The sequence below is a fragment of the Solea senegalensis genome, linkage group LG7 (genome assembly GCF_019176455.1).
Source record: "Solea senegalensis isolate Sse05_10M linkage group LG7, IFAPA_SoseM_1, whole genome shotgun sequence".
In the NCBI taxonomy this organism is placed as follows: domain Eukaryota; kingdom Metazoa; phylum Chordata; class Actinopteri; order Pleuronectiformes; family Soleidae; genus Solea; species Solea senegalensis.
In genome coordinates this window covers 20,014,910-20,038,954 of record NC_058027.1, presented here as the reverse complement: position 1 = coordinate 20,038,954, position 24,045 = coordinate 20,014,910, and the positions used below count along the sequence as shown (strand labels likewise).

Here is a 24,045-nt window from a genome sequence, read left to right as displayed (position 1 = left end):
TAAACAAAGAACACATAAAAATGTAACATTACAGTGTACAAGAACTTCTGGGTTTATTTACCACCCGGCTACATCTCTATAATATTGTAAAGGGTTCTGCCTTATGTGCAATATCTTGAGATCATGTACATTGTGATTTGGCACTATACAAATAAAATTGAAATGAATTGAATTACAACATTTCCGTAGTGTGGATGTGTGGCCTCTCTGATTGTAATCTGATTACCTATCACACACACAAAGGGCCCGTTGTGTGTTTGTGTGCGTTTCGGTTTATGAATCCACTCAAGTAAATCAATTATTATTCCACCCACATCAGTTTTTCTAGCATGTGATTATACTAGCCCGTCACCATTTTCCTGATAAACAGTCAAAGCTGCATTTTCATGTGATGTGTTCACTGGTGTTCAGAGAGCGTGGGTTTTCACAGCTGCTGCAGCTGTTTGCAATTTACGTGGTGAGGACATGGAACGCAGCAGCAGCAGCAGGACTCACTCAGAGCACATTAAATATTAACTGGGTGTTTGCAGACTGTTTGAGGCTCTGGAAAATAGTGTAGTTCTCATGTTTGTGACCAGATTTGTGCATGTCATTGCCACGGTGATTAAATCGAACTAGAGAAGAGGAAAAAGGCAGCGTCACAAGGTATAGACTCGGAATCCAAGAAATCAAATTAACTCGGCTCTCAGTGAGGATGAATTACATGTGGAAAAAAGCTCAGACTGAGGAGGAGTGAAGCTAAGTTAATTGGAAACTACTAATTGATGTATTGATCAATTAATTGGTTGAAACTGGTTCCAGTTTGAGGAAGTGCTTTGGCACAGATGAGTTCTTATATACTGTCAATGAGTTTAACATGAATAAACATAGCGTAATAGACCTTTTTGCACAGCAGATATTTGGTCGCCATGAAATGTTTGGACAAACAAAGGTTTTACCAGTAACATTGTTTAGGGTTTCACTCCAATTTTAAGAGAGCCAGGATTTGTGCGATTGATCAAGTGTAGTGTTAGGTCACATTAAATACTTTTACTTGACACTTTAACCTGTAGATGCTGCTTCTTTTTCTGAATTTTTTTGTAAGTATACAGTGTGGTCGTCATTGCAGCATTGCTAAAACTACAAATGTAATGTTGGCCTTAGAATTATCCTTTCATCTCAATAGTAATAGCTCTAATAATTGCAGAACACATGTATAATTAAAACAAGGATAATTCAATAAAGATGCTAAAAACATAGATTCTCGCCTGTGAACTACAGATGGAACACGTATGCACGTAGACACTTTTATGTACTTATTTGCTTAAACAAATGCGTTGCATCTACCTCAAAATCATAGAGCGTAGTATTGATTAGCAGCATGATTAGCAGATGTGTTAATGTATTTATTTGTGCTGTAGCAGAGGTTACTTTTTGAATTTGTGTGTCTTGTGTGTGGAAATAATTTGTGTGTAGTAGGTACGAACACTAACCTCAGTGTGATGTGACATTGAAGTGGCGGAGAAATACTGTAACTGTGTGTGTGTGTCAGCTGGGATGCTCTCTGTTATGTAACACATGAGATTAAAACCAGAGGCCTGCTGACTTGCTCTGATAGGAGTCCAGCAGGTGGGGCTGTCGAGCTACATTTCCAGTGATGTCGCAAGGCGTCTGGTTGTAAGATGCTCTGCTGTGAGTTAGTTTTCAAAACTCTAAACCATTTTTTTTAATTCATTTATAATTTAAATGTTTTCACAGTTTACTGGTACAATGTTATAGTTTGATAAATATAATCTAATTTCTTCATCTTTAATTCTTGTCACTCGCTCAGCTCAGTCAAGCCGAGAAGATTCTGGTTCATTTGTGGAGAAATTATGAATCATGCAGTTTAAATGATGGATTTAAAAAAAATAAATAAATAATACTAATTTAGGCTTAAATGTGTGTGCTTAAACATCACACAAGGATCCCAGAGTAAATGGAATCAAGTTTTGGTCTTAAACGCATCTAAAGAGTTGGGATGGGGAAATGTTGTCAGACAGTCTGCAGCTGGAACTTTGGATTTATATTTGACTTCTGTAGCAGTTTCCCCTCTGCTTTCAGTATTTGTGCACTGCACCCTCACTGTAAGGCACATGGAAGAGGCAATGTACACCACAACACGACCCACACCCCTTCACCCCTCCACCCCAGACTCTGCTGAGTTGTTTCCCTCTGTCAGCTTTTTTCTTTTCTCCTTCATTTCACTCTCTTCTCTTTACAGATGGTGTGTGTGTGTGTGTGTGTGTGTGTACGTGCGTGTGTATGTGCGTTCCCATTGCTCTGTAATTTGCTCCTAAAATAGCAGGAGGTGGAGCTGAAGTGGGTGTGTGCAGTGTGTTCAGGGAATCTGTGAACCGCGAAGCCCAGACAGTTTCTCTATCGCTCTCTCTCTCTCTCTCCTCTGGTTTCCTTTGAGTTCAAATTGAGACAGAAACATGAAAACATCTGGATCTCAGATTTATTTGTATTTCATTATTTCACAGATATCTCCTGGTTTGTCTGAGTTGGCATTTTTGCATCTCCGGACTTTGGATTTTGGAATTTAGTTGTATCAACACCAGTGTGTGACTAAAACTATGCATCATCACAGGCCTGTAAGAAAATATTGAGCCACTACAGTGTTGTATAACCAAATGTTGTGTGTTTGTCCATGAAGCAGCAGGTTTGTGCTCATGAAACGATGACACCTGTGGTAATTATTAATCAGAGTGATGGTATGATTGACGAATTTTCCCATCATAAATGTAATTATGATCTGCCGTAACAGCCGCCCCTCCGATCATAACAGATATTGGCAGTTTTATAGGGTTTGATTGTGCCACGCCTCAATCACAAGTCTGGCAGTGCCAGCCCAGCTTCAAATCAATGAACAGCAGCAAGCTTTTTCATCAGAGTAAGTGAGTTTGTTGCTGGATGTGCAGAGGCAATCAAATTATTCCGTTTTATCCAGACTGGAATCAGTGCAAACCAAACAAACTTTTTGTTCATTGTACATCCGACCTCAATGATGCAGCTATGCAGCCACGATGCAGCAACAATGATCTGATTGTGAATCGATTACTAAGTTAGTCGTCGTCTATTTTCATAATCGATTCATTGGTTTGAGTGTGTGTTTCTTTTTTTATTAAAACATGTTATAAATAAATATTTCTTGGTTTCTTTGCAAACATATAACAAAGAAATCATTAATACTGAATTATTTTGGTTTGTGGACAAACAAGACATTCAAGAATGTCATTATTTTTCAGCATTTTCTGACATTTTACGGACCAAACAAGTACTTGATTAATCGAGAAAATAATACACAGGCAAATCGATTATGAAAATAATTGTTAGTTGCAGCCTTACAAAAAAAAAAGCCATTGTGATAGATGGACCCAGAACTGATCGATGAAGCCAGCAGCAGCTGACGTCTTCATAAACAATTACTATCGTATACAGTTATCCCTAAAAAGACACAGCATAACACTTTTCACAGTAACAGTAAAGCCTGATATCCACTTAACTGAAGAGAGGATGGTGTTAACACTGAGCTCTAATCCGGAGGGTCTGAGCTTTTCATAATCGCTGACACACCTGAGCCCCCTTCTCCCAGGACCGGTAACCTTCACATCACCTCTGTGGTGAATTTATTTGTCCTCGTTTAGTGACCATAAAAGATAAAACCTTGTCTTCCTAAGAAACGTATCAAAAGTCTCATTTGATAAGGCATGTGTTTACTTTCTTATATGGATAATGTTTAATCAGTTACTGTTTGATGGAGTTGGCAGGTCACCATGTGTATGCTGGAAACACATTTTCTTCTTTTAAATGTGTGATGAAGGCTACACCACCACCACAGAATTTATGACTGTTTGAGATGGCATGTCTACTGCATAAACAAGGACTGTTGGCCATTCACGTTCTAGTTAGATATCATTATTTTATAGCTGTCCACATTGCACAATAGTTCCTTTAAAAAAAATAAAAATGCATGTTGTTTTTTAGTTAAAATTTGGACATTAAAAATGAGTAACACATTAGTTATGTGATCTTATAAAACCATAAATCCCTTGTCCTATATTCAGGCTGCAGGGATCACCCTCCCTCATGTGACATAAGTCCCTGGAACACACAGATATTTCATGGCTAACCTGGGGGAATTGTGTTGCATTTGCTTTTCACCAGTCAACAGGATTTACCATCCACGGGAGAGGGGGTTGTAGCTAAGTAACTCCTTTATTCATGCTCAAGGATCCTTGGAACAGTAGGGCTATACGTGATCTCAGCCACCATCAGCCCAGCAACTGCTGATTGATGATGTATTCATGCGAGTCAGTAACTGACTTTTTCTAAAAGATAAAAGAATAAATGAGCTAATTTCCATGTGAAAGTTAAAGGAGCCAGCAGAGTCAAGAGGGACTGAATTTGTGCATGATTTGAATGGCATTTGACAGGTTTGATATAACAATGTACTCAAGATGGCAGACCCTTTATATTTGATAAAGTAAAATATAAAAAATAGCCCGAAAATCAGCTTTGTCGCATATGTTTATAAAGTAATTTAAACTGCTTCTTCTTTTGTTTCCTCTCTTGTTTATTCGGCATAAAAGTTCACGTGTGCATCTATAAAACATCTAAACAAGTCGGTTTAAGTGTTAAAACCTCCTCAAAGACCGTTAGAACATCCAGAGACATGTTCTCTGTTGTATCTTTTGTCGTTAGGTCATGTGACTACTGTTCTCTGTTGTGGTTGGGACAGTTTTTTATTTCCTGCCATGACCCATACTCCCTCATTAGGACCCTGGACATAATAATTGGACTGAAAACCTCCTCTTTTGTTCCAGAAACAGTCAAAGCTTTGTTTGGAGTGTGTTTCAGGATACGTCCACGCTGCTTTATACAGTACAGTGAGTTCCTGAACCCTCAGCAGTCAGTCAGATCCACGCATCACCATTCAACGGCTGTGATTGAGACTGTCGGCTCCCAGCAGAACCGAGTCTGTCACGTATACATTTGGGGCAGGAAGGGGTCACAGGTTCCGGGACATTAAGCAAGAATGAAACATGTGGTGTTTTATTTCTTTAATTTTACATTAATCCATCCTCTGTTACCTCATCAGTGCTGGCCTTTGTCTGAGTTTTTTTCTAGCAGCAACAACAGATGGTCCCAGGACAGGGAGGGAGAGGAGGATGAGATGGATGAGATGCACACTGTGTAGAGAGTCTCTCTCCCTCTCTCCCTCTCTCTCTCTCTCTCTCTCTCTCCCTCTCCCTCTCCCTCTCTCTCTCCCTCTCTCTCTCTCCCTGTGATGGAGGTGAGGACTTGACCTGCAGCTGCTTTAATCACATCCAGTGTCACTGACGATGATGCTGACGAGAGGTCTGAATGTTACTCGTCCACACTCGGACCATCCGGAAGCTGCAGCTCATCCAGTCAGGACACAAACTGAAACCAGGACTTGTTAAACGAATGAACCAAGCGGAATTAAGAAGGTCAATCTGCAGGATTTTCCTGAGGAGAACACTAACGGACTACACCAAGGATTTGGATGTTTGCTTTTCTAGTTGGTCTGGAGGGGAAAAGAAATCTCTCTTCTGTCTTGTTTTTGGATCAAATCTTTAGAGTTTGTGTGTTGGAGGGGTTCCCTTGTAAAATTACCAGTTTCTGTGTTGATACAAAAACTTGGACAGCTGAAACTTGAGGTTGTTACTCTCTCTGGTGTAAATTAACACTTGGTTTTATTTTCTTTCAGCTAAACTCAGCTTTATTTTCCCCAATGTGTCAGGATCTTTTTAGCAGAAACAAAACAAGGTTGTTTCTTTTCCTCAACTTTCAAATATCTAAATTAAATATAATATCTTTTATGGCATATGCATGATTTTTGTCAAATTAACATCAAAACTAAGCTTAAAAAAAAATAAAAAATAATATTTATAAAAGTCTATTCTTTCCTAATTATAATCCAGTGACCAAATGATCAAATCTAGATTTTTATGAACATCAATCAGAATAAGTCAATTCAATTTATTTGATTGTGCTTCAAACTTTTATTAGATCTGAATGCAGCAGTTGTCTCCAGACATCAGACGGTTAAACTGATCAGAAATGGATTCTCCTTGTTTGTAAGTCAAGTGTCTTGAGTTACATCGAGACACTGAACCTGCCTCCTTCACGCTCTGGTTACCTGTCGAGTAACTGGACTTGATAACAACGCGGAGGCTTGGCCAAGGTGCGGCAATTGTTATCAGTTCTCTGGAAATGTGACGTTGACCGTGAAGGGGCGGGATCCAGGCCAGAGGTGAAGCAAGTAGAGATAGATAAGCAACGTGTGAGATGAGGAGAGGATTATACAAACACAATGTTAGGATTAATACACAGCTGAGATCAGCTCAGCCGGTAGTCCAGAGACCTGTAGCCTCTCACCAAGACCTCGTCTACCTGGGGACACGATGAAGCCGTTCGAGGGGTGAACTGGACTCGGGGCGGGGTCATGTACGTCCTGTGCACCCTAGCGGTCCTGACCCTCCACAGCCTCTTTAAGAACCGTAACAAGGCTGTGGAGCAGGGTGCCACCTCGGAGGCTGTGAGACGGAAAGGTCGTCCTGAAGATGAGGGTGTCACTGGTCATGGAGGTGATCCCGTGAAGATGGTGGATTACAGAGGATGGACAAGCAGCAGAGCTGAGGGGACGGGGCGACGAGAAGGAAACGTTCAAAATATCCTGAAGAATAGGAAACGAGTTCAGGTGAGAGGGTGATACTCAACAAGGAAGAGGAATCTGACTGTATTACTATTTTTAGTAACTTTATAAGTGGATGAAGTATTCGATGGAAAAGTAATTTTAAGCAAACATATTTTTTATGATTTAATATCCCATTTACTGTTTCTTTTGTTTCTAAATTAAGGTTTGCCTCTCTCCTTGTGTCCTGTGTGGGTTCAAGAAGTGATTAATAGGACTAGAAATGCTTCCCTCATGGAGACATCATAGAGATCTACCTATAGTTTGTGCGGCAGTGTCACGGTTTAAGGCCAGGACACACCAACTGATCAGCGTCACTGGACCTCACTGATGTGGAGTGTACCATACGTTGGTCTTCGGTGGCAGAGGCAGACGTTGAAAGAGAAGTGATTCACCGTCCAAGAAGAAAAATTAATGACGAAATGAAACAACCAGTGAATACTTGATTTTACTTAATAATATAATTAAGTGGTTTGCGAGCGTGTGGTGGGAAATGTTTTTGTTCTGCTGATCTGGAGAGTTGTTGAATGTTTAGGTGTCTTTGCGTTGTGTTCTGTGCACATTTCTTGGAGGAAAAGGCAATGTTATGTCCCTTTTCCATTCCTTGGACTTAAATATTCAGTAAATAGTAGATGGTCCTTAGGATCCTCTCTAAAGACATTCACTGTTGATACACACACACACACACACACACACACACACACACACACCGTCTGAGGAGATGAGTCTTCAGTTGCTGATTTCAAACTGATGTTTCTGGTACTCAGCTGTTCTTTGACAGAAAGCGTGATCTTTCAGACATCAGAGGCATCTGAAGCATCTGATCACATGATGGAAAACGTCTGAAATCCTGTGAGCGACTGGCTTGTTCCATTTGGACAGTGTGTTGGGTCATTTATGTCATCTGATGACGATAGTAATCCGTCTGCCGAGCTGAGTGCTCACCATTATCCCACCATGTTAAGGTTCACTTTGCCTCGAGGATTAAGTGTGGCAGTCAAAGGTCACGCTTTGTTTTTGTTGGTCAGATAAAACTAATAAGGCATCTCTGTAAAAATTGCAGCAGATTATACATATTTATTTCATCTTCACCCATTATTAAACATCAATAAGAATACTGATTTTATTTGAGCTGAAAGGAAGAGAACGTCATCTGCAAATTGCATCAGATGACACATCAAAAAACTCTTTTAAACTTTTCCATGTTACCATAGAGAGACAGAGACAGACACACACACTCACACACATGCAGCGGGCTGTTAATATTTCAGGTTGGGGGAGGAGCAGCTTCTCACGCTTCAGTTGCAGCTGAAATATTTATCCATCGACGAGATAGAAGGGGGAAGGAGGTGGGGCCAGAGGAGGTGTGATGCTGCTGTGTTGCTAGGGAGACCCAGGGAGGAGGCTGTGTGTGTGTGCGTGTGTGTGCGCGCGCGCATTGAGGGGGTTCGCGGGTGGAGCTGACACCAATCCTGCTGCTGTGTGTCGCCCGTTGTAAAGCTGCAGCGGTGTGGAGGAGGAGGTGGAGGAAAATGCAGCAATAATGTGGATGTGGAAGCCACAGGGAGGGAGGTAAGACCTGGACAGACGGAGCAAAGCACAGATGGATGGTTAGAGGACAGAAAGGATGGAAGGGGGAAACAGACATGTTGACTAGAGACATGAGAAGGGGTGGTTGAGATGGAGGTCTGGCTGGAACCTGATGCTCGGTGTTTTTCCCTCCAATGACCTGAATAAGTGTCATGTGTTGTGTGATCAGATGACGGCAAGGCATCTTCAGTTCGATTTTCTTCTCTTCTTTTTTTTGTTCCTCATCCAAACCATCCTCCTTCTGTCTGGTAATGTCTTTTGTGTGTTTTAATTTTAGCTCATCTTTGTTTTATTCTCAGCAGCTCACTGACACACATTCCTCCTCTCGGAGGCAGAGGCTTCATTTTTCACCACCATGTCTTTTTTGTGCATGCACAGTTCAGACTGTCTCAGCTGAGTATGGATGCTAGATATTCTCATATTCTCTTTGTCATAAATCTGCACATGGGATATTCTTGTTTTTAGCTATGCAAAGCTGCATTCGGCTCATTCTGTTTCACATTTCAAACGTGAAACGGAAATGATCGATCGATCAGAAAAAAGCTAATCAGGTGTGTTCATGTTCAGCAACAGGACCCAGGAAACATTTGAACCTGTTGGTTTGTGGTCGTCAGACAGCGTAGAGGACCGGTCACTCCATGTCCCCTTGCTGCAGGTGTGCAGTAGGTGGAGCTTCACTCAGGTATTTTTAGCTGTAAATGGTCTCATCAGCAGCAGCAGGAGTTATTAATAAGGTAGCGTGTGTGTGTGTGTGTGTGTGTGTGCACACGTGTGTGTGGCTAAGCTAATGTGTTCATATGATATTCAGGTCACCGGCTCGTTAGCAGAACTTCAGTTGTAGCAGGCTGTGTGTGTGAGACAGTGTTTGACTGATGTTGGTGTTTTAAGGTAGTTGGCCTCCTTCTCTTTCCTTTGCATAAATCATTGCTTTGCATATCTGACCAGTTTAGATCAGACGTGTGTGTGTCTGTGTGTGTGTGTGTACACATTCTAGTACAGTAAGTGGCTCCTGTGTTGGCTCCACTTGGTTAATTCAATTCTCCGGTGTTGTGGTTACATGTACAGTGTAATTACAGTTCCTCTGATCTCTGTGGGAATGTCATGCTGTGGAAATGGTGGTTGCCCACCAGGTAATAAACTAACTAAAACATTGGTGTTGCAGGCTACATTTTGTACATTTTAGAGGAAAATTTGTGTTGTGGAGCTATGACTGTGAACTGGTACCACCATGGAAATCCAAGGTACCAGTGCCCAAAAATAATTTTTAATTGTCGTCCTCCCAAAATGAACAAACACACACGTCACTGCAAAAACAGCTTGGTCACTAATGGAACTTGACAAGTGTGTAAAACGGCTCCTGTCAGATCAGCTGGTGATGCTCAGGTATTTCTCTGGACATTAGTCTCTGCAATTCACAGGTGACAGATACACAGACGAGAGATAAAACTGCGTCATAGGCCATTTGTGGGTACACAGCTGCAGCTGAAATTATGATATCTGGGCTTCTGGACAAACAAGTACGAGTAAGGACTTCATAGCAAACATGTAATAACACCATAGCACAACCATCCACAAGGTGCAAGTTTACTCATTTATTATTATTCTTGTTCATTAATTTATCAGTGTCTCTGCATCACCCAGTCGTCTTGACGACGCTGCATCTGTTTCGCCACATCCTTGGGCACTTGAGGGTTAAAGAACCATCCGCTTTGAAGATTATCAGATTAGTTACGCTGACTTTTTTCTCATCAGCTGGTTTGAGGTCAGATGTTGGTAATCCTTTTCTGATCCAGTGGCAGGACCTCAGGTAGTTTAACTGGCTCCAGGTCAGTGTTTTGGGCCGGGCAGGAAGCTCTCCTCTGCAGCGCTACCTGAACGAGGTCACCAGCAATGTGATGAAACAGTGCAGGCTTCACTGGGACCATGCTCGGCTGGGTGGGAACTCTGATTAACAAGAGCTTGCTGGACAGGGATCGGTTCCTTCATGTCTCAGACAGAAAACCTCGCTGTAGAAATGGACGGGTAAGAAGAGTAGTTCAGTCCCCTAGGTTTAGTTGAAAGACGTGTGGCGAGACGGGTGATTCTGACAGTAGTCCTGCAGCTGTTTCACACGTGGGTGACATGAGTCAGAGTTAAACACCTACTGAAAGCTGTTTTGCACATAAAGGTTTGTGTAATTGTGATGATTGTAAATATGGTTCTAATAAACAGAACGGTCCATGTCGAGATGCATGTGGTTGTGTCTGATAAGCGCATACGATCCGCAAGTATTGTATCCGTGAGGCCGATTCCTTTTTATTTTTGCTGTACGATGAAAAGATGATTTTAAGATGAGATATGAAGTGTGCTGGATGCTAACTGGCAGAAGTTATAGTCATGTGAAGGAGATGTAAAAGAAACAAAGTACTCTGATATTGTTTTAACTTCAATTCCTGATCAAAATGATTGCAATAGGCTGTCTTCACGTCACATTATGTCAACAGATGTTTCAACCTGGTCAACATCCTATTCCATCCTATACCCTATCATCATCATCATCATCATCATCTTGGGGTACCATGTTGACACACTAACATTTTCAATTGGCTGTGTAACAGCTCGGTTTGATTTATTTTCTCCAATTATGTTAAATCCTTAGCCTGGAAACTGGTTGACAAGCTACAAGATGTGTCACGATTTAATTCAGATTGTAGTCTCACCTGCAGCTCTGTCTTTCTCTCACTCAGAACGCTCTCATATCCTCTGCTGTGGGTCGAGGATGTTGCGGTATTGTCTGTCTGTGTCACGTGACATTACATTCATAAAATGTATTCAATCTAATCTTCCAAATTATCCATCATTAAAAACGTGAGAATGTGAGAAACTAAAACTCACCCACACAAATGTGTTTAACAAACCACTCTTTATTATTTTTAGACTATTGTTAGATATAGTATGTGGTGTCTTAGTAGGTATAGCTCATATTAATAATAATTACTGCACATAATTATTCTAAGAGATTAGTAACTCGTCATAATAAGCAATTGTCAAAAATCCCTTTCAAGCAAAGCTGACTTTGTTGTAAATATAGTGTTGCATTATCCCCAGTGTGTAGTGTTTGTTTACAGTGTTTTAGAAAGGGAAATGCTCACTGCTCTGTGGTTTAACATTGAACCATCCAATTATAGCTGGCATGTTTTAATAGTTGTGGTAAACACTGCCATGGTGACGGCGAGCTCCACCTGAGCGTTGTGTGTGTGTGATCTAGTCCTTAACATAAAGAATAAAAGCACACGTCGTGTCATGTATGAGAGATTTTATGATTTAATGAACAGTCTTGGAGTTTGGGAAAAGTCCACCTCAGATGGTTACACTATTATGGCTAAAACACACACACACATATACAGTATACTGTATACACACACCATAACAAAGACAGCAGGCCTCTGATAGATTCTGTATCTGTCTAGAATTGAGCATTGTCTTTCTTCATTGATTTGTTTACAGCACTTTGTTCTGGGACTTCATCTGTGTTCCGTTATCTCTGTGTTGTGAGTTGTTTGGTTTGTGTTCGAGACTTTTCCACACACTGTGTTCAGTGTTTGTTGTGCAGAATACGATTCAGTCACATTAGTAACGTCAGGTGTTTGTGTTCACGCTGCAGAGACTAACAGAGAATAACTTGACCTGTAAAGCTTTGCTGACCTCCAGTGGTTTAACACCTCACCTGGCTGTAGAACCGTGTACATTTTTCATGCTCAAAAGGGCGGGCGACTTTTCTGTTTTTACGGTTTTTAATTGTAGGTTACAGTAATTGTAGGTTAAAGACTCCAACCATGAGTGAGTCTGACACTTTCCAACTTCCCTCCATTTTAGGAACTGTTATTATTAACCATTTAACGTAAAGTAAGCAACAATAACAAATTTTAGTTTTTATTTGTTTTGTTTTTTTAATTAAGAATGGTGTTTGACATTCAGATTTTGAGACTGCATACGTGTGCAGGTATACATTTTTATTAATATGAATACAGGTTTAAAATTCAATCTTGTGAAACAAATTTAATGTCCTCCAATTATTTAATTATATAATTGAATTTAAAATGCAACAGACACTTGCCAACATCCCTGGTGCTATTTTAGGCTTCCGTGTAATTTGTCATAGTATTTGTGGGAACAGTACGGTGTGTGTATGTGTGTGTTCATGGTCGATGAATAAAGCAATGGTGGTAGGGGTGTTTAAAGGTCAAAACAACAGGTGAACAGCAGGAGATTCGTCAAAAACTTGTTTTCTCAGATCACTTCCTGAGGATGTTCTCATAATGAAATCCACTTTAACACCAGAATAACAAGAGGCTGCAGAGCTGCATTGAGGAACTTGATGTGTTTAAGTTTTTCTCAGTATCATAGTGAAGGTTACGTGTAAAGCACTGCAAACATCACAGTGAATGCTTCAATCGGACAGTTTGACTGAATGTGAACATGCCGATACATCAACCAGAACACAAATATTCAATTGCACTGAATTTGTATGAGGAGTTCGGATACTGGTCTTTCTTTATTCAGGCCTTGCTGACGATACATGTGTCTCTGTGTGTATCTGCAGCCGGTCCAGCGGTCCAGCCCTCTGCTCAGTCCGGCGGTCATGTTTGGCACTAGAAAGACCTGGGACCTCGGCCACGCCCCCTGCCTGCAGGAGCTCTGGAAGAAAGACATCTCATTGGATGGTGAGTGTGATGCAGGCGACAGAAGAGGAGGAGGGAGTTAAAAAAAAAAACAGAAAACACCAGCATGGCTGCATTTTTGGCATGACATGTGTGTTTTGCCCCAGGTGGGGGGGGCAGAAGAATTGAGTCACAACTGTTAGTCATGAATGGAGATCGATAGGGAGACACAGCTGGGGGAAGCCTGAGTGTGTGTGAATAGTGCACACCGCCAGGGGTGAGCTGAAATCATTTAATTATTCATGTTTTCATTCACCGTGTGTTTTTCTCAGCTGATCGTCTTTCATTCAGAGTCCTGGGAGAGAAACGGATCACATTAACACAGCGGCTATTGTGTGATGGGAGTGTGAGCGCTTGTGTGTGTGTGTGTGCGTGTTCTCATTTTCACTGTCACACTTTTCTTTCTGGAAAATCTGCCGTGAATTTTGTTGACAAAAATTTCATCGACTTTGAATGTTTGAATGTTCACACAGAACGCGAAACACGTCTGTGGTTCCGTGAGCTTTTAGTGACGTCAAACTCTTTCTCTGTTTGCTTTTGTTTCACTTGGGTGTGTGTGTGTGTGTGGGAGTGTGTTTGTATATACAGTAACTGTCAGTCAAAAGAAGCAAACACAGCTTTTTTTTCTGTTTGTGTCTAATACTGTTTTCTAATCCGTCACTGAGCCGGTTTGTTTCAGAGAACTCAGTGTGTGCGAGCACACGTGGATGCATGTTTAAGTTGGCTTAATGCTTGGATATTTTTCCCACAGAGTGCACATTGTTCACAGGTTGATAAGATTTGAGGTCTCTTACACAAACTTGTGACCACACATATACTCACGCACACACACACAAAGTAGAGCAGGTTAATGTGTCAGCGGACGTTATCACCTGTTATCAGGTCTGACTGGTTTCTGTGGTATTCAGCAGGGAAAGAGGAGAAACTGAAGGGAGAGTTCTGAGAAATGATTCAGGAGAGATCTTTTTCTTCTCTCCTTTGTCGTCACTGTTGTATTCACTGATGCAATAATCTACAAATCTCCTAATGGACTTAACATTTATCTGGAGACTCGCAGTGAGGAGTTTGTAATGAGGTTTGCAACAAAAGACACAAAATCTTGTCATGTTTATTAGTCCTTTTATTATTAGTCTCACTGTGAAGTGTCCTCACGTTAGGGATGGTCATGATTTTCCAGTGTTTGTTACGGTCACTTTTTGTCTTTCGGCTTCTCTCTCTAGGGGGTCACCAGCAATGGTCATATTCCTCAAAATATCAAATAGCTCACATAATAGACGTCGTATACACACCACGCTAGACGCCCGTTGAGTTCAGTTGTTACCACACAGCGACGGTGTTGCTGCTTGAGAGCTGTACAGGAGAAGCATGCAGTGACTGTTGCAGCCTGCTTCCACAATTAGTGATTAGCAAAGTCATGAGAAACGGGACCAATATGCACAGCCACACAGAGAATGACTAGAAATGGGAAGACCCTGGATACCCTGGATTTCCTCTTTTCACCTTGTGTTCCATTCATCTTCACACCTTGTGTTCCATTCATCTTCACACCTTGTGTTCCATTCATCTTCACACCTTGTTTGTCCCTCCTGTGTGTCCACAGCAAGCTCAGTGGACTTCCTGATGAGTGATGGTGAAGACGACGGCTCCTTCTTGTCTCTGCCCTCTGCTGCCTTCTCACAGCGCCCGTCTCTGACCAAGGAGCTGACTGAAATAAACACACCCAGCCAGCAGCTGCTCATCCAGGTAACACAGACGCCTGGTTCCGTGGTTGTTGCTAAGTGGGGTTTTTTCTTCCCGAGAAGGAGATCAGAATCTCTGGACATACTGATGAATCTTGAATTATTCATCTTTTCATCGTGATTTCTCTGTGTCCTTCTCTGTCATTGTCCTTTATCTTTTCCTCCATGCTGCAGAGGGTCACCTGGTCATGCTGGTGGACTCCTGCTAATGTAAAAACATTCACGCTGTCCTTTAATGCGTCTTAGTTCTGCTGCTGCGAGTCTTGCGTTTCCTCTTGCTTCCTAGTCTCCACCTCTCTGCACAGTTTCACTGGTGGAATAAGAGTTGAAGGTGTTCTCTGAAGCTTTCCGCTCTTAGAGGCAGCTCCTCAGCCTTTTTCCACTTGACTGGATAATTCATTCATTGGTGTTTCTGTGTTCAGACTCTACAGGACAAAGTGTGCGAGTTCCAGGCTCGTCTTCACGCTGAGGAAGTTGCCCGTCGCCTGCTGCTCCAGCAGCTTCAGCAGCAGAGTGTCCAGGAGAAGTTGTGTGGAGGAGGTGGAGTTGGAGGTGGAAGAGGAGGTGCAAGAGGTGTCCAGGAGTTGCAGGAGGAGCATCTGTCAGCTCCACACAACGGTGAGAGCAGAGCTAAAGTCACAGCTGCATCAATATCCAGACATGGGTTCAGTCTAGGTCATTCATATGGTCCATGTTTACAACTGTGTGTGTGTGTGTGTGTGTGTGTGTAGGTGAACAACCTTCCGTTCATCTCATCTGTCCCAAAGAAGAGCAGCTCATTACTCAGCTGCGCACACAGGTACATTCTGCAGGAAATGCATCATCACACATTTACACCTGCTGACAGTCCGTAAAAACATCATAATGCCTGAGGATAAACAAAACGCCCTCTTGATGTGAATTAATTTGTGAATTTGAGCGATTTTTAATTTGAAGTGACAATGTGTGCTGGTGTTGACAGGTGAAGGAGCTGGAGGAGAAGCTGTTGGATCAGACTCAGGAGGTGGCGAGACTTCGCTCTGAACTGGTGAGACCTTGACAGATAGATTCCCAAGGAGCTCTCGAAGTGACACACACATACACACTGAAAACTGTCCTCATGAAGACAGCAGTACAAAGCCAGGTACAGGCTCATGTGCAGTGTTTAGGTGCGTGAAACCAGGTCACTCTCACTGATGTGAGAAAGAAAATACCTGCTGGAGAAATAGTTCAAGCAACACAAAGAACACATTGTTGTTAAGTTGTGGTTCTGGTTTAATACAAGAGGAAAAAAACAGTGGAACAGCATTGGTAAAGACGCATTTGAATGTAAATATAGTAAGTAGAGTTGAATGTTGAATGCCTTGTGTTGTCTGTGCCTGTAGGGGGCGACAGACCTGGAGAAGCAGCTGGAGCTGCTGATGGTGGAAAATGAGCGCCTGAAGCAGGAGCTGAAGTCATGCAGGAGCTCAGAGCTTCAGAATATCGACGCTGCAGCAGAGACATGCAGCTGCAGCCACTGCCCTCACAGCCAGGTATACACACAACGCACAGCTATACACATTGTGTGTGTGTAAACAAAATATCCTGTCCTCACAATGAAAACATCAAAGCTCTAGGGAGGGAGTCACCTGTTCATGGAGCTCAGTTGAGTCCAGGTATTTCTGAAGGTGAAGCTGTTTCTGTCCTGCAGGATGCCAAGTCCCTTCAGAGGGAGGTTTCCCGCTGGGAGAGCCAGGCCCGGCAGAGGGAGCGGCGCCTGGCTGAGCTAGAGAGGGAGCTGCTGGAAAAAAGCTCCAGAGTGGAGGCTCTCCACCAACAGCTGGACGACTCCACCCGGCAGCTGGAGGAGTCGCAGCAGCGGCATGCGGAGGCTGAGCAGAAAATCGCCCTGCGACTGCAGGATTGTGAGCAGGAGCTGGCCAGACAGGCAGCAGCGCCCCCCAGAGTCAAGGTGAGGAGACATACAGCAGCCAAAAGAGCAGCTCCTTTTCTGCTGAAAATTAACTCATATTCACCTTCCACCTTGCCCACTCTTGCTTTTCAGCACTGTTAGTTGTATTTTCTGAAACTAAGTAAACAACTGCTGAGGAGATAATCTTTTTACATAGTTGGTTGTTATTGATGAAGTCTAACCTTCAAACTTATCTATAAAATCTAATCAGTTGCCATGTTTCTGCTCTTCAGTATGTGACTCAGGCGGTGGAAGTGGAGTCGGCTGATGCTCAGAAAGCTCTGGCTGAGATGCAGAAGAAGAACGGCGCCCTGCAGGAGCAGCTTTCCGTCCAGAGGCAGCTCCTGAGGGAGCTTGAGACGCAACTGCACGAGTCACAGAGGACCTGCGCACAGCTCAGGACACAGGTAACATGACCAGCAGTGGCCATCTACTGTTTCCTGTTTGATGTTCTAGTCACAAAACTCCACTTAATCAATCTTTGTTCAGGGGCTGCATTTGTGATGTTGGCACAGCAACTGTTGTATTTATGGGGGTTCTTCACATGTAGCCAAAGATCCAATGGGTGGATCATCTGAGGACAGCTTATACCAGGCCTGCATACCAGCAACAAAACATGGTGACAAACATAAATATATATCACATTTTGAAAGAAAGCCATCAGTCTTCAACTCAGTCCAACAGAGAATAAAAGAAATGTCCGAGCCTCAAAACTCAAGGCTGGTGACGTTCAGATTACAAGCCACAAGTCTGTTTCAAGTGTCTTGTATCTTAAAGTAGCAGCCCTCTTTAAACACACGTGCACTGGTACCTTTTCACATCCATCATCAACTACAACAAAAAATACCATATTTGTGATCAGATTTCTTTGTCCACACAAAAAAATAGATATGAGTCACTTCAGTCTTGTTTTCTGATTGTCTGTCTGTCCCTGAACTCACAAACCATTTTTTTACCTGCCTGAATGGTTTATCCGAAGCATCCTTCGATTTGGCACGAAGGTTTACTTATACTCATTGTTTAGATTTAGGGGGCCAAAGGTCAAGTCACAATGGCCTCACAAAATCTATTTTTCGACTCTTGAACATTGAAGTCCGAACATTTTCATGACGTTAGTGATCTATGTAGGCAACAGAGTTGTGTGAACAAAGAAACTATGATGACAGGGATTCTCCCATAGATCTCATTGTGCTTCAGCCTTTGAAAACATATGAAGACAATGCAGCCTCTGAACTGTGACACAGCTGGTATGTCCTGTGTGACACCTTCATGTAACTACTCCAGAATCCTGCACTTATTATTGAAAAAAGTTGCATTGTAAATGTTTTCTGAATTGTGGGCCATGTATCAAGCATTGTGTCATGAGTTACCCTGTGATTCCCAACCCTGTCATGCAATAAGTAGCGTGACAAACTCATGGATAAAATAAAAACCAAATTCCCCCACAGTTAACCTTCTCTCTGCATGCATCCTGCAGTTGCTCGCCACTCAAGGCCTCCTCTCCAGAGTCATCAGCAGGGGCAACAGTGAGGTTGCTCATGGGTTATCCAAGGTTGGGTCCGCTTCCCCCATTTCTCCTTGTAACTTCACATGGTCATAGCAATAGTCATTAGCCCCCCTCCTCTCATACCTTCCTCTGAATGAGTGGCTCAGGCTCCAAAGCTGGAAAATGATCTGTTGCTGCCCACATTTTTAAAACAACCTATACATATTATTATTCTATAATATTGTTTGCAGTGTAGCTTAAAGAACTCTAATTCTAATGCCTCTAAGATCAGGTTTGTTTTCCATGGGTTGGAGAGCTGCGTCATTAAATCTGCGTCTTCTTTTTTGTGTCTTGCTTTGATATCACATCCATATTGGTCTTGTTTTGTGTGTTATGTGGATAAAGATGAGGCATAAAGCTTGCTATGTTTCTTGTTAAAAGCAGTTCTGTTGATTTTGTTGGTCACGCTAACCCTCTTCCAACCTCAGACGTATGAAATTCTTGCTTCCATCCAGTAAACATGTGCGAGCTCTCCTAGTTTGTGATATGAACTCAACAACTCTGTCCCAGTGTTCCCCACGGTCTCCATGTGTTCACACTGCTGGGTTTAGCCCTGTAGTGCAACTTTAGCCTCCCTGTGTTTTCTGTGGAACAACAGCTCTTTGTTGCTAAACCTCTTTGGAATTTGTCAGTAAGTTTAGAGCTGCAGGTTTTCACTTCTATGCAGAAAATTCTATATTTTTGAACAGTGATTTAAACTGAGATTTTAAAAGAAAATTGAAGATTGTCTAAATAAAATAGAATTATTAATGAAAGCAATGAAGTATGTGAATAAATCAACAGCGATATTGATGAGGGCAGGGTTCAGAAGTTCAGCCTTTACCTGCACAGACGGAGCCAAATCTGCCATAAAATACCTTGTCCTGTCACTGATGCTCCTCTTTAATCTTCATTCATCCTGCTAAATGTGTGTGTCTGTGTGTGTGTGTCTGTGTGTGTATTTGTCCCTCAGATCCTTGTATACGAAGGAGAGATGGAGCGAGCTCAGGGTCAGCTGGAGGTAGAGATGCAGAATCTGGAGGAGGAGAAGAACCGAGTGATCGAAGAGGCGTTCATCAGAGCTGAGAGCGAGATGAAGGCTGTCCACGAGAACCTGGCCGGTCAGTCTGTGTTTGTCTTTTTTTTTTTTGCCTCTCACCGTGTGTGTGTGTGTTTGTGTTAGGACTTATGTTCAGCTGTGTGTTGTGTGTCAGGTGTGCGCATGAACCTGATGAGCCTCCAGCCCGCGCTCCGAACACTCACCTGCGACTACAACTGTTTAAAGAAGCAGGTGCAGGACTTCCCCTTCCTTCTGGATAAAGCCATCGCTGAGGCAAAACGCGAGGTCAGTGAGGATGGTTGCCGTGGATACGAAAGCAAAGATTTGATTTATGTCAGGAGTAAAAAAAACTAAAATAAATTGCACCAATTAATGGAAAAATAATGTTTAATGTGAGTGTTTGTATGTGTGTGTCAGATCTGTCAGGTGATCAGTGAGGTGAGCAGCACAAACCAGGAGCTATTGCGTAAATACAAGAGAGAGATGAACCTGAGGAAGAAGTGTCACAACGAGCTGGTTCGACTCAAAGGTCGGAAACGCCTACACAGAAAGACACACAAAGACACCGCCACACACACTCCACAGAAAGATACATATACAGACACTGAAACGCACATATAATCTCAACACAGAGACATACAGACATGAAGACAAAGGGGTATACAGTACATGGACATCCAGTTTGGGCTTTAATTCAGTTCAGAATTCACACCAATTCACTAGGACCTACATTCCACCGCCCTATGTCATGAACAGCAGGTGTTCTTTAATGCACAACATGAGTCAAATTTGACTCACTGCATGTTCTTCATTTCCTTCAACATTTCCAGTATGATGTCCTTTCTTATTTCTCTCATGTACTGCTAACATTGACAGGTCCACTTGTGACAAAAACCCTTCATAAAGAAAAAAACAAGTATATTTTTGTTCCCTGCTAGAACAACTTATCAAGTTCTGAACAAATTTAAACTTTGGTTCTGGAACCGGAACTGTGAAGGATCCATGCTGGTGTTAAAGGGCTAACAGAGACACATAAACACACACGAACACAGACATATCATGATATCTTCCCTTTTTCAGGTAACATCCGTGTTTTCTGCCGGGTCCGCCCTGTCAGTCAGGAGGAGCAGGACGCTGCTGATGCCAAAACCATGCTGAGCTTTGACTCAGACGATGACACTATCCTCTACCTCTCCAACAAGGGCAAAATCATGACCTTTGAACTGGACAAAGTGTTCGCTCCTCAGGCCACACAGGAGGAGGTGAGTGACACCTCCGCACATTTTTGAAATCACAACCCAGGTTGTTGTTGTTTCTCTCTGTCATCACCTGTCTATCTTCTCTCTGATTGGCCGATCAGGTGTTTCAGGAAGTGCAGTCCTTAGTAACTTCCTGTATTGACGGCTTTAACGTCTGCATCTTTGCCTACGGACAGACGGGCTCTGGAAAGACTTACACCATGGAGGTAGGATGACTGTTTGACTGTGTTCCCACAGATGAGGACTTGTTTACCGCCTAAATAATAATGCTCTTTTTCAGGGTGTGGTTGACAACCCTGGCATCAACCAGCGAGCACTCCGCCTGCTCTTCTCTGAAGTAACGGAGAAAGCTCCAGACTGGGACTACAAGATCACAGTCAGCATGGTGGAGATCTACAATGAGACGCTACGGTGAGAAAATTAGGTCTGAACAATCAAACCACATTTAACGTTTAGCTCTAACGCTACTCAGCCCAAACAGTGCTCTTGGACAAAGTTTTTGTCCCTGTTACAAATGTTCTTTGTTGGACAATGTGCACCCAATAATGGTGGGCATGACGTACAACACAGCGTTTGCTATGTTCAAGACAGTAGTGAAACGTGCTATTATGCTTGGAGATAGTGGCTCTGTCTAAAAGACAGGAAGTGGAGCTGGAGGTGGCAGAGCTTACGATGGTGTGGGTTACGTATGTATTTTTTGGTACAGCACTCATTACCTCTCACCAAAAGTCTGTAGAGAAAATCTGGCATATATGGCATAAGATTACCCACACCTTTTTTTTGTTTGTAGCCATTTTCCACCTGCTCTGCTGCTTCTCAGTGCTGTGAGCACAGAGATCATAGTCACTTGTATGTAACACAGTGACTATAGGCTTATGGAACAATCCCTCCCTCATGTTTAAAGTTGCTGACAGCTGAGATGGTGCTTACTGAGCTCTGAGTTAAGTCTTCAGGTAGTGAAAGTGTCTCTGTCCATCAGGAACCTGCTGGGTGATAATCCCACCGACAAACTCGACATTAGGATGAAACCTGACGGCAGTGGGCAGCTCTACGTCCCCGAGCTGACAGAGTTCCTCGTGCAGAGCCCTGAAGACATCAACAGGGTGAGAGCTTCCTGCTGTTCTCCACAGTAACGATCCTCATAGGTTAAAGGCCAACTTAATCACTTTTTCCTCTGCTTTATTCTGTGGTCTCATAGGGGCTTTGGGGCCCAACATTGAATCAGAACAAACATCACACCACCTGTAATTGAAAATCTTTCATATGTCTCCATGGTTTATTTATTGATGCAATCAAATAATTAAGCTTTTGCTAGTAAGATAGTTTAATAAGGTCTCATTTGGGCTATCTTGTATCTAACCAATCCAGTGAGCTCTTTTTGTTTTGTGTGTGTGTCTACTTTTCCTCAGGTGTTTGAGTTGGGTCACATGAACAGAGCGACGGCCTGCACCAACTTGAATGAACACAGCTCCCGCTCACATGCTCTGCTCATCATCACGGTGTGTGGGTGCAACACTGCTACTGGGGACCGTACACAAGGTATACACATGCGCACACACGGGGAGCTGCTGTCACCCTGAACCATAGTAGAGTCCATTTTCATTGTTTCTCCTTTTACACTGTGGTTTAGGTAAGCTCAACCTGGTGGACCTGGCGGGCTCGGAGAGGATCGGTAAGTCGGGGGCGGAGGGCAGTCGCCTCAGAGAAGCTCAGTGTATCAACAAATCTCTGTCGGCACTCGGCGACGTGATCAACGCACTCCGGGGCAAACACTCCCACGTCCCTTTCCGAAACTCCCGCCTCACCTACCTGCTGCAAGACTCGCTGAGTGGAGACAGCAAGACACTGATGATGGTGCAGGTGAGACCAAGAGCTGGTTCAAAGGACCAGACCATAGTTTTGTTTATGGACCTGCTGAGCATTAACAGACTTCATATTTTTGTTGTAATTTGTTACTTCACCCCACGGAGTGGGAGTGAAGAATTGTTTTTGGTGGCTCTGTATGTCTGTCCACCGTTGAGCCATGGAGTCTGTTACACATATGGGCCGACAGAGGCTTGTTGCGTCAATGGGGTGAAGTCTATGATCGATGAGTGCCTAGTATGTTGTCCAAAATGTGACCAAAAAGTCATGTTTGTCATCCAAAATTTGTCAAATTTTGGACAACATACTAAAGTATGACTTTTGTCAAATTTTAGACGACATACTGACCTATGACTTTTTTGTCAAATTTTGAATAACATACTAAAGTATGACTTTGTCAAATTTTGGACAACATACTAAAGCATGACTTTTTTGTCAAAGTCATACTTTAGTATGTTATTCAAAATTTGACAAAAAAGTCATAGGTCAGTATGTCGTCTAAAATTTGACAAAAAAGTCATAGGTTAGTATGTCGTCCAAATTTTCACAAAAAAGTCATACTTTAGTATGTCGTCTAAAATTTGACAAAAAAGTCATAGGTTAGTATATCGTCCAAAATTTGAAAAAAAAGTCATACTTTAGTATGTTGTCCAAAATTTGACAAAAAAGTCATACTTGAGGATGTCTACCAAAATTTGACAAAAAAGTCATACTTTAGGATATCGACCAAAATTTCACCAAAAAGTTATACTTTAGTATATCGTCTAAAATTTGACAAAAAAGTCATAGGTTAGTATATTGTCCAAAATTTGACAAAAAAGTCATACTTTAGTATGTCATCTAAAATTTGACAAAAAAGTCATAGGTTAGTATATTGTCCAAAATTTGACAAAAAATCAAGTACTTTATATGTCGCGGGAAATTGACAAAAAGTCATACTTAATATGTCGTCCAAAATATGAAAAAAAAGTCATAGTATAGTATGTCGTCCAAAATTTGACAAAAAAGTAATACTTTAGTATGTCGTCCAAATTTTGACAAAAAAGTCATACTTTAGTATGTCGTCCAAAATTTGACAAAAAAGTCATACTTTAGTATGTCGTCCAAAACTTAACAAAAAAGTCATAGGTTACTATATCGTCCAAATTTTGACAAAAAAGTGATGATGATGGTGCAGGTGAGACCAAGAGCTGGTTCAAAGGACCAGACCATAGTTTTGTTTATGGACCTGCTGAGCATTAACAGACTTCATATTTTTGTTGTAATTTGTTACTTCACCTCACGGAGTGGGAGTGAAGAATTGTTTTTGGTGGCTCTGTATGTCTGTCCACCGTTGAGCCATGGAGTCTGTTACACATATGGGCCGACAGAGGCTTGTTGCGTCAATGGGGTGAAGTCTATGATCGATGAGTGCCTAGTATGTTGTCCAAAATGTGACCAAAAAGTCATCCAAAATTTGTAATATTTTGGACAACATACTAAAGTATGACTTTTGTCAAATTTTAGACGACATACTGACCTATGACTTTTTTGTCAAATTTTGAATAACATACTAAAGTATGACTTTGTCAAATTTTGGACAACATACTAAAGCATGACTTTTTTGTCAAAGTCATACTTTAGTATGTTATTCA

The 24,045-nt window shown here is 42.2% G+C and overlaps 1 protein-coding gene across 1 annotated transcript; it reads left to right on the top strand.

The window, feature by feature from the left end:
- Positions 1-5,942: 5,942 nt before the first annotated feature.
- Positions 5,943-22,525, top strand: kifc3 (kinesin family member C3; the record flags this gene model as incomplete). The annotated part of the gene is made up of 18 exons (XM_044030369.1): positions 5,943-6,748; positions 12,915-13,035; positions 14,633-14,775; positions 15,194-15,389; positions 15,503-15,570; positions 15,733-15,798; positions 16,136-16,285; positions 16,444-16,704; positions 16,938-17,111; positions 19,203-19,350; positions 19,444-19,574; positions 19,707-19,818; positions 20,370-20,551; positions 20,650-20,754; positions 20,829-20,959; positions 21,528-21,651; positions 21,958-22,087; positions 22,179-22,525. Coding segments are annotated over exons 1-18 (2,844 nt in total), but the record flags the coding sequence as incomplete, so codon positions are not given.
- Positions 22,526-24,045: the final 1,520 nt, after the last annotated feature.